We start from the raw sequence: 11494 nt of genomic DNA, 5'->3' as shown, positions 1-11494 counted from the left end.
ACTGAAATGATGCAGAGTTAGAGTTGGACTGAGATGACATCAAAAATGCCCTTGATTCAACAGCAGAGCAGAGATGGGGGCAGATATTAGAAAAAGAAAGCCATTTTATACATGCACCCCTACGGGTGCAATAACCAGTAATCAAACTGGGTACACACTTCCCGGATGCTGGGGCAGCGGGTGTAACGGCTGGGCGGCAGGTCCCGGGTCACAGCCCTGGCTGAACGCTGCCCTCACCAGCTGGGTGGCCTTCAGCGTATCATGGGAAGTCCCTTAGCTCTCAGTTTCCTGTTTGTCAACCGGGGCTAATATATCCCATGTCACAGAGTTATTAGCCTTAAGCGAGAATGTTTGTAAACATCCAAAAATAAAAGGAGGCACGCTTTGCTCCCTGTGTGCTCCCCCACGTGTCATCTCCTGGGAGATGGCCCCCTTCCTCCGCTCCCTGGGCCGCTGCCTCTGGGCCTGCCTGTGGCTCTGCAACTTTCCCAGCTCGGAATCGCTGACCAATGATGAAGTGAGGTTCTTTCCTGCCTGCGGACCCTCTCAGGCCCCCCTCGCACCACCCTGCGTCAGCTTTCTGCTCAGGCCCCCAGCAACGGCCGCCACAGGCATCTTCTTTCTGCCTCAACAGCTTTTCCTCTCTGCCCTGAGTACCCGGAGGCCCTGAGTCAGCGCTGCCACCAAGGTCTGCCCATTTCCCTTAGGGACTCTCAGAGGGGAGCTGCTCCAGACCCCCTTGCCAGCCACTGACTCTTCTCAGCAGTGGCAGCCTGAAGCCCCAGGGTCCAGCTCACCGCACAGGGCCCTGCTAGTGCACAGTCCTTAAAAGTCGAGGCATGGCTTATGCAGGGTAGTGAACAGGTCTTAAATATAAGGCTTGATGAATTCTTGCATGTGCAGATGGTGTGTAACCACTACCGAGATGAAGGTTTTAAAAAAAAGTCATCACCCCGAAACCCTTCCCCATGCTCCTTCCCAGTTACCAGCCTCCTCCCCGGAGGTAGCCAGCACTCCGACTTAAACCACAGATACGTTTCACCTGTTTTTGAACTTCTAATACACAGGATCATACTGTATGTAGTCTTTAGTATGTGACTTGTTTTGCGCAAAATAATGTCTTTGAGATTTATCTACATTGTTGCATGTATTAGTCATTTGTTCTTTTTAATGCTGACTGGTATCCCATTGCATGAATGTATCAGTTCTTTTGAGTAAATACCCAGGAGTGAAACTGATGTCCTGTGGGGTAGGTGTATGTTTAGCTGTAGTAGATACAGTGGGCATTTAATGAATGCTATTTATTAAAATAAATGAGTGAATGAATGAATGAATGATGTTTCAGTGCCACAGAATTTGGAGTTAGAGATTCATTGCAGATAAAGCCTTTTTTGGTTACCAATGGTTTTGGAGCCATGCATGAAGCTTTGAGGGGCAGAATGGGAGAGAAACTCCACCAAAGGCCCCCAGGGAGAGGCAGGAGTGGCACGGGGCTGGTGGGGGGTTTCTGGCGGCGCTGAGGGCAGGGGGCCAAGCACAGACACGTGACCCACACACAGCCGTGCCCACAAAGAGAGAGAGACGCACAGTGTCTTCCATGGGTTCTCCTAATTGGTTGCCTTCACCTTGGGAGTCTTTAGTCATAAAGCATTTAGCTGCCAAAACATTATCAATTCAGCCATATGGATAATGTATCAGCAATGTAATCTGCAATTAGTGCAGCTGTCAGTCAAGGCCGCTCTGGGGAATACAGCAGGCCCAGGGCCCTGCTGCTGCCGCATCGCTCCAGCTTCCTTTCCACACTTAGACACTTGGGGCTGCCCTGCCTCCTCCAAGCACTGCGGGCCGCTCTCACGTCCCCGCCACAGCTCCTATTGCTTCTGCAGGCAGCCCTCCCCAACTCCAGGAGGCCCAGAGTGCTTCCTGCATTGCCACAGGGCACTGTGGGAGGGGTCAACGGTTGTGATCAATGGTGTAATTTCAGATGTCGGGAGGAGAAGGAGTTGAGAAAGGAGCTGAGGAAGGAGCAACAGAGGCATCTGAATCTCCCAAAATATCACCTGCTAATAACACATGTCTGCACTTCCGGCTTTACTTTAGGCTCAAATGAAAAATCTTTACCCTATGCTACATGGCCCTTACTTACCTCCAGGCCTTTGTCCCCTGCACCCTCCATTCCTGCCACACCGCCCTGCTCTCTGCCCTTCATACCCCAAGTTCTTGTCTCAGGGCCTCTGCAAACATAGCCCCAGCCAGCTTGCACCTTTCTACCACCTCTCACCTCATGCTAATTCCCTTTTTTCCTTCACCAGAACAGTGTCATTCCTGGTCATTCATTCTACCTATAGGGCCCCCTCAGAGACAGGTGACCTTTCTAGCTCTTACAACTAAATTTTGAAAGTTACTTGTGTGGTACTGGGTGGGTGTTTGCTTCCCCACTGGAATATAAGCTAACCCCAGGTTCAGTCTGTTGGCAGCCGCGCTCAGAAAATAGCGCCCAATGCAGGGCAGCCGGAAGGCCCCGAACTTCCTAATGACAAATCATCCCATACCACTAAACTACATGCTAATTGCGCCTTGGCATAAGGACCAATGAGACCCACCAAATTGTTATGCTAATAAGGCATATGGAGCCGCACCAACCAGGTCAGAGCATGAGAACTATATAAGCAAGCCTCTCCTTCCCCTCTGGGTCCTGCCCAACTCATTTGTTTCACAAAGAGCTGAAGAATAAAGCTTTCTGCAGAAGAATCCTGCTGTTGTTGCATGCTGTTCTTGCCGGCGAGGACAGGGCACGCGACAAGTGGTGCCGAAACCCGGGGACCAGAACATCACCGGCACAGGGAGGACCCTTCAGACATCTGGAGAGGATTCAGAACTGCAGGTCAGAAGAAAGCCCGGAGGGGTAAGTTCCGAGAGGCCCCTGCTTTTTAGGATGATGGTTGATGGTTCTCTGTAAATAAGGAGGCACCATGGGGAATGCACCGTCATTAGTCACGGCACTGCAGACAGCTCTCAAAGAGCGAAACTTGAAGGTCTCCAGCAAAGTCTTAGGATCTTTTGTGAAGGAGATAGACCGTGTGGCCCCCTGGTTCATTTGTTCAGGGTCCCTCTCAATCCCGAGCTGGGACAAACTGGGGAAAGATCTTGATAGAGAGGAGGAGGAGGGTAGCCTGAGGGGAGGCACCAGGCCCCTCTGGAAACTGATTAGAGCTTGTCTGCAAGATGAGAGATGTGAAAAGGTAATAAAAGAAGGTCAGAGAGCATTGACAGATATCCAAGAGAGCATGTCAGAAACGGAACGGGAAACAGAGAGCACGCGCGGCCGAAAAAAGGCCACAAAAACGAAGGTAAAGAAACCTCAGAGTGAGGGAGAAAGCCCGCCTAGGGCAAAAGCGAAAGAGCCCCGAGAAGCGAGTGACGATCGCCTCGGAGAAAATAGTAAATACCCCTGGAAAGAGTTGAGGGACCTCCAACTCTCCAATAGGGAATCTGAGGAGGAATTAACGTCCGCAGAGGAAGGGGAAGAGAATAAAACCGCAGAGTGCAGAAGTAAGGGAACCAGCAAAGTTGAAAAGCGGACCAAGGAAAAAATGAAAGCAGGGTGTCCCCCGACGCCCGTTGCCCCGCCACCTTACGTGAGTGGCGCACTCTCCTTTTGCCACCCAGATACTCTTCAGGCAATTAGACAAATGTTTCCTGTATTTGAGGATAATGGCGTACGCTCTCACCAGCCCCTGAGCCATAAACAAGTTAAGGAGTTAGCAGAATCCGTTCGGGCTTATGGAGTCAGTGCTAACTATACCATAGCACAAGTTGAGAGATTAACAGAGACAGCCATGACACCCGCAGACTGGCAATATGTAACTAAGGCATGCCTTTCTAGTATGGGGCAATACATAGAATGGAAGGCATTGTGGCATGATATCAGCATGACCCAGGCACGCGCAAATGCGGCCGAAGGACAGCCTGCGTGGTCATATGATATGCTGACGGGCCAAAGACCGCCTTCCCCTTACAGGTATACACACAAATAAACACGTGCGCCGCCAAGGCATGGAAAGCCCTCACCAACAAAGGAGAAGTATCAGGCAATTTCACAAAAATTATTCAGGGGCTGAGCGAGCCATTTTCTGACTTTGTCGCTCGTATGATGGAGGCCGCAGGCAGAATATTTGGAGATCAGGAACAAGCAATGCCCCTGGTAGAGCAATTAGTATTTGAACAATGTACCAAAGAGTGTAGACAGGCGATTACACCCTGGAAACAAAAAGGAATGAGTGCATGGCTAAAAGCCTGTAGAGAGATAGGAGGACCACTCACCAATGCGGGTCTAGCCGCAGCCATATTGCAGAGCCACAAACAAGCCAGGATCGCTAACAGAAATATAAAGTGCTTTCAATGCGGGAAATTAGGGCATATAAAGAGAGAATGCAAGAGCCCAGTTTCAGAGCAAACAACCCAAAAGACCCCTGGGTTGTGCCCTAAGTGTAAGAAAGGCAGGCATTGGGCCAATGAGTGCCGGTCTATTAAAGATATAGAAGGGAAACCCTTAGAACTGCCAAAAAATGCCCAGAGGGGCCCCCGTCACCAGGGCCCGCAAATATATGGGGCAACCAGCACGCAAGTGTCATTCGGGAACAACCAGGCCCCCCAAGGAGAGCCACTTCAGGTTCCGCGGGATTGGACATCCGTGCCACCACCAGAATAGTGTTGACTCCACAGATGGGAGTTCAGCCTATCCCTTCAGACTTTAAAGGCCCCCTACCACCAAATACCATTGGGTTACTCCTAGGGCGCTCTTCTGCTGCATTGAAAGGCCTGGTAGTTCATCCCGGAGTTATAGATCAAGATTATGAAGGACAGGTAAAAATCATGTGTTCGGCTCCCAGAGGAATCTATCCTATATCCCCGGGAGACCACATAGCCCAGCTCTTAGTTTTACCTAGTCTCCACGCCAATTATCCTGCTACCAACACGGAGAGGGGAGAAAGGGGCTTTGGCTCCTCTGACTGGGATTCAGCCTTCATAGTATTAGATTTAGCAGACAGACCAAAATTAACTCTTCAAATAGAGGGAAAGAGCTTTGAGGGAATCCTAGACACTGGAGCAGATAAAAGTATTATCTCTGCAACCTGGTGGCCCTCCAAGTGGCCTGTGACCCAATCCTCACATTCATTACAAGGTTTAGGATATGAGTCAAGCCCTTCAATTAGTGCCAAACCATTGAAATGGCGAGCCCCTGAAGGACAAGAGGGTACAGTCACCCCTTATGTACTCCCTCTACCAGTCAATTTATGGGGGAGGGATGTCATGAGAGACTTAGGCCTCAAACTCATTAATGAATACTCCACCCCTGCCCAAGGCATGATGATGGACATGGGATACATCCCTGGCAAGGGGCTGGGGAAACACCAACAGGGACGCATAGAGCCCATCCTGCCCAAAGTAAAGAATGACCGTCATGGCCTGGGTTTTTCATAGGGGCCATTGAAGATGCCATGCCCATACCTTGGCTCACAGAGGAGGCCGTATGGGTTCCTCAGTGGCCCCTATCCTCTGAAAAATTAGAAGCAGCTCATTGCTTAGTGCAAGAGCAGCTCCAAGTGGGACACCTAGAACCCTCTGTGTCCCCATGGAACACACCCATATTTGTAATCAGGAAAAAGTCAGGATCATGGAGGTTGCTTCATGATCTGAGAGCAGTAAATGCTCAAATGAGAATGCTTGGACCCGTACAACGGGGACTGCCACTCCTCTCTGCCTTACCCAAAGAATGGAAAGTGCTCATAATAGATATTAAAGATTGTTTCTTTTCTATACCTCTAAGCTCCAAGGACAGGGAAAGATTTGCTTTTACTTTGCCAGCTATTAACCATGAACAACCCGATGCCAGATTTCAGTGGAAGGTCCTCCCTCAAGGAATGGCAAATAGCCCCACCATATGTCAACTGTACGTTCAGCGAGCGCTAGACCCAATTCGTAAGACCTATCCCACGCTAAAGATCATCCATTACATGGATGACATCCTTCTTTGCTCCCCACAACCAGCGGAAATAGAAGAAGCATATATAGATCTCACTAGATCCCTAGAAAATTGGAGACTGAATATAGCAAGCGAGAAGGTCCAAAAATCTAGTGTTAGCAAATTCCTAGGAGCAACCATTTACACAGATGTAATTTGCCCCCAAAAGCTTGAGATAAGACATAATCAATTGCGAAATTTGAATGACTTCCAAAAACTCCTAGGGGATATTAATTGGTTGCACCCATACTTAAAGATACCCACCACTGAATTGATTCCACTATTTAAAACCCTAGAAGGAGACCCACAACTAACGTCACCGCGCTCCCTCACACCTGAGGCATTACAAGCCATTCGCAAAGTGGAACAGGCTTTGATGACAGCACAGCTAAATAGGGTTCAATTGAATGAACCCTTTGAGTTGTGTGTCCTTCCCACCCCGGAGCTGCCAACAGCAGTTTTATGGCAGCACGGCCCACTGATCTGGATCCATCCCCAAGCCTCTCAGGCTAGGACAATAGAGTACTATCCGGCAGCCGTGGCCAAACTTGCTTTGAGAGGAGTAAAAACCTCCATGACACATTTCGGAGAGGCTCCAGCTAAAATTATAACCCCTTACAACGTAGAACAGATACAAGTATTATGTGCTATGAATGATGATTCGGCCATACTTGCTTACAGTTTCTCAGGAACCTTTGATAATCATTTCCCTAAACATCCCCTCATCAACTTCGCCAAAAATCATCTCCTAGTATTTCCTCGGGTCACTAGCCTAACCCCGCTGCCTCATGGAAAAACAGTTTACACGGACGGGTCTAAGACAGGCACAGGTGCCTATGTCCATGATGGCAAAGTTGTGACAAAAGGCTACACGCCTGACACTCCACAAATAGTGGAATGTCGCATAGTCTTAGAGGTCCTACAAATCTTTCCTGAACCTTTAAATATTGTGTCTGACTCCTGTTATGTAGTTAATGCAGTCAAATCTCTAGAAGTGGCCGGGCTAATCAAAGCGTCCAGCCCAGTAGCCACTTTGTTCAAACAGATACAATCAGCACTACTTCATAGGCAATCTCCTTTGTATATAACTCATATCAGAGCACATTCAGGCCTTCCCGGGCCTATGACTCAAAGCAACCACCTGGCAGACCTCGCAACCAGAAATATAGCTTTTCCCCTGCTAGACCCTATCACCACAGCTTCAAAATTCCATACACAATTTCATGTCACTGCCGAAACGCTGCGCAAGCGGTTTAGCATAACCAGGGCCGAAGCTAAGAACATTGTCCTTAGCTGCCAACATTGCTGCAGCTTCCTTCCCGCACCTCATGTTGGGATCAACCCCAGAGGTATTAGGCCTTTACAAGTTTGGCAAATGGATGTGACGCATTTTTCACCTTTTGGGAAACTTAAATATGTACACGTATCCGTGGATACTTGTTCAGGAGTCATCTTTGCCTCCCCATTGTCAGGAGAGAGAGCTTCCCATGTCATCCAGCACTGTCTTGAAGCTTGGAGCGCATGGGGCTTACCACAAATCCTGAAAACAGATAATGGCCCAGCCTATACCTCTACAAAATTTGCTCAATTTTGTCAACGTATGGGAATCAAACACATCACTGGCCTTCCCTACAACCCACAGGGTCAAGGGATTGTGGAACGCGCGAACCGCACGCTCAAATCCTATTTACTTAAACAAAAAGGGGGAATTGAAGATATACCCCCCACACCAAAAACTGCCATAGCCCTAGCACTTTTCACTATAAATTTTTTGAATCTGGATGCTCAAGGCCATACAGCAGCGGATCGCCATAATCAGTGGCCAAAAGACCCACAAGAACTAGTAAAATGGAAGGACGTGTTATCTAACCAATGAAAGGGCCCGGATCCAATCATAATCAGATCCAGGGGAGCTGTGTGTGTTTTCCCCCAGGGTGAAGAAAATCCCTTCTGGATCCCGGAGCGCCTAACGAGGAAAGTCCTAAACAAAGGAGATGACTTCGCTGTACCTCCTGACCCTGCTCCTGACACTGGAGACCCCGACTCAGGGAGTATTGAGATGGGGAATCCTGTCTGCCTTTCCTAAGCCTATGCCTGTCCGTTTCAATGCAGCCGTTTTTCCGCGCTTTTTCACTACCAATGCTAGTATGAACTTGCCCTACTTAGTTAAAGACACCCTAGTAGCTCCCCTGGGAGAAAACCGATCCTTCGTAACTAATGGGTCATTATGCTTCACCACTCAGAATCTAGCTGGCTGTATCTCCCTGAAACGGAGGAAATACGGATGGTTCAGTGACATAATTCTAGAGGCCAGTAGCCTCCCCATTATGTCAGCTAAATTTGAAGGGCCTAATAAGGAAGGGAGCCCGCCCTATAAGAACATGACTATCCACCAGATGGTTCTCTGGATCAATGGCACATTTGTACACTCTCCCAGGAACAATTCCACCAACAGGCCTCGTCAACCCAAATATGCCTCCCATTGTGTAGGCGACTATGAGGGAGAGCTGTGGCCCTGGACTGACTGTCAGTCAACTGTAGTAACGTGGGCAACTGAGAGGCAGGAGTTTACCATCTCCCCAGATATGGAGGGACGGCCAGCCAATGAGGCTTGGTGGCCAGTAAAGGTGCTCGAAGGCGAGTTTCGTCAGCAGCTGAGCATGAACCCCTTCCATAAATGGATGCTGTGTGGAGTCAATGGCTCGTGTACTGACCTCTCCCCCTTTTCCGCCCTCCAGGGTGGGGGAATCGGTGTAAAAAATATCACCTTTTGGTGCGAGAATAACCACATGCGCGCACACTGGAACATGATCATGACCCATAACAACGAGAACTACACGTGTTCAGCAAAATCAGGTCCAGAGTCACCTAATTCCCTTTTTCCACCTTCTCCAGTATGCGTATACCCCCCATTTCTGTTTATCTTATCCAATAGTAGCTTTGACTCCTGCTCCAATGAAACCTGCTTTCTGTCTCAGTGTTGGGATGCGCGTAACTTTACCAATGCTTTGGTAGTCCGCATCCCCCGTTGGGTCCCTGTTCCCGTAGACGCCCCTAACACCATGACTCTGTTTCGAGAAAGGCGCGATTTCGGTGTTACAGCCGCCATAGTGCTCCTGATCTCCGCAACCGCGGTCGCAGCCACCGCCGCTGGTATAGCTTTAGACACCTCCATCAAATCGGCTACAGAGCTCAATAACCTTGCAGCCTCAGTAGCTTCTGCCCTGGACCAACAGTCCACACTTGATGGCAAACTGAAAGGAGGAATAATGATCCTCAATCAACGCATAGATCTCGTGGAGGAACAAATAGAGGTGCTCTGGCAAATGGCCCAATTGGGATGTGAGCGGAAATATCGTGCCCTCTGCATCACTAGCATTCAATATGAAAATTTTACACGGGCAGCTAATCTGTCACGAGACCTGTCCCAGTATCTTTCAGGAAACTGGTCCCAAGACTTCGATGGGACACTAGAAGAGCTGCGGCGAGAAATTATCCACATCAACTCCACCCGTCTAGATATCTCCGTAGCGGAAGGACTCTCTTCCTAGTTCCTCAGAGCTCTCTCCCACGTCAAGGAGTGGGCGGGCATGGCTGGGATGGGCGTGTTCCTGCTTGGAGGTCTCATGCTCTTACTCTGGTTGTTATGCAGACTCCGCAACCAACATAAGCAGGACAAGGTGATCCTTGCTCAAGCCCTAATGGCGATAGACGTTGGCGCCTCTCCCCAAGTGTGGCTCAATATGCTTAAGAAGGAAGCTCAGCTTTAGCTTGAGGTAGCTCTTGCACCCTGAGCCCATGTGGCACTGCACCAGGCCCGAGTACCTCAATGCTTAATCACAGCTTTCTTTAAGAAGCTCATGGTGCAAGAGGGTTGAGAAAAAAGGTCCAAACCCTTTGTACCAAGCGGTCCCAACGCCAGCCAGAGGATGCGAGGCAAAGCACTGCAAGAGGTCTTGGACCCCTCTGAGAGGCATGCCTGACTGCATAGGGGTAGATGCCCAGAACCCCTCTCCAAAAAGGGGGCATCAGGAAGTATGATGGAGGTCAGGCCTCTGTCTCCGCCTCTGCTGGCAAGTTCCGCCTTGAGCTTCTGTTAGACAAAAAAGGGGGAGATGTTGGCAGCCGCGCTCAGAAAATAGCGCCCAATGCAGGGCAGCCGGAAGGCCCCGAACTTCCTAATGACAAATCATCCCATACCACTAAACTACATGCTAATTGCGCCTTGGCATAAGGACCAATGAGACCCACCAAATTGTTATGCTAATAAGGCATATGGAGCCGCACCAACCAGGTCAGAGCATGAGAACTATATAAGCAAGCCTCTCCTTCCCCTCTGGGTCCTGCCCAACTCATTTGTTTCACAAAGAGCTGAAGAATAAAGCTTTCTGCAGAAGAATCCTGCTGTTGTTGCATGCTGTTCTTGCCGGCGAGGACAGGGCACGCAACATCAGTCCCCACTTTGCCACTTCCTGGTGGTGTGGCCTTGGATAAGATGCTGCATCTCACCCAGCCTCAGCTGACCTCTCTGGGTGAGAGATGTTTATTTCAAAAACAGTCTACCTAGGAGCAATAAAATTTATGTACCTAAGTGTCCTTGAAAATGAAGCAAAATGATAATAATAATAATAACACCTATATCATAGACTTGTTATGAAGAATAAATTATGAAAATTATGCAAAACTGCTCAAAAGCTGCTGCGGCTGATGCTGTTGAAATGTTTTTATAGCACTGGGATGAGGTGTCACTTTGGAGTCAACCTACGTTCAAATCCCAGGTATCTGACCCTGAGGAAGTTATCAGTCTCTTAAGTTTCCATTTTCTCAACAGTAATGAGAGCCTCCCTCTCTGGGTTGCTGTGAGATTAAAGGGCTCAGTGTGGGTCCTGGCATACGGAAAGTGGTCAACAAACAGTAGCTATTGTTGTTGAAGTCAAACAAATCTGTACTGGTAATAGATGACTCACAAAGGCAAATTATAGACCGTGACCTATGAAAGAAATGCATGGATCTAATGCCGGTGTTTGGTTCCTCTTACTGAGCAGCATCCTTAAGCAGGAGTGGATGGATGGAAGACGCAATGCTGGCCTAGGCCAGTCGGTGTCTGGTGGCCCTGTACCAAGCGGGCTGCCAGCATCCTGGTTCAGAGGCCTGGAGCTGAGTCAGTCATTGCTCAAGCCCCCGGCCAGAGAATGTTCTGGGGGAGGTTGGGTTTTACCTGGTTTTGGTGGAGGAAGGGCTACAGAAGAGCCACTTTGTCCAGACATTGGGGGCTCCGTGGCCTGCAGGGCATCCTGCACTTGGCCCCAGAGCACACAGCACATGAGACAGGCTCAGAGCTCATGCAGAAGTAGGGGGGTGGCCTTGCATCTGCCTGGAAAACAATCCCTCATGTAAGCTGCAACAAGACACTCCCGGTGACTGTCAAACATTTCCCAGCAAGAGCCCCAGAAACAGCCCACGGGATAG

At 49.3% G+C, this 11494-nt stretch overlaps 1 protein-coding gene across 1 annotated transcript; it reads left to right on the top strand.

The window, feature by feature from the left end:
• The first annotated feature begins 2479 nt into the window (after nt 1-2479).
• LOC140848466 (uncharacterized) lies at nt 2480-10428 on the top strand. Its single transcript, XM_073232152.1, has 2 exons — nt 2480-2905; nt 7959-10428. The coding sequence occupies exon 2, from the start codon at nt 8020-8022 to the stop codon at nt 9574-9576; it is 1557 nt and encodes a 518-aa protein (XP_073088253.1). The 5' UTR covers nt 2480-2905; nt 7959-8019; the 3' UTR covers nt 9577-10428.
• Nucleotides 10429-11494: the final 1066 nt, after the last annotated feature.

This window comes from Manis javanica, chromosome 3 (genome assembly GCF_040802235.1).
Source record: "Manis javanica isolate MJ-LG chromosome 3, MJ_LKY, whole genome shotgun sequence".
Taxonomy (NCBI): Eukaryota; Metazoa; Chordata; class Mammalia; order Pholidota; family Manidae; genus Manis; species Manis javanica.
This window is presented reverse-complemented; position numbering and strand designations above follow the sequence as displayed.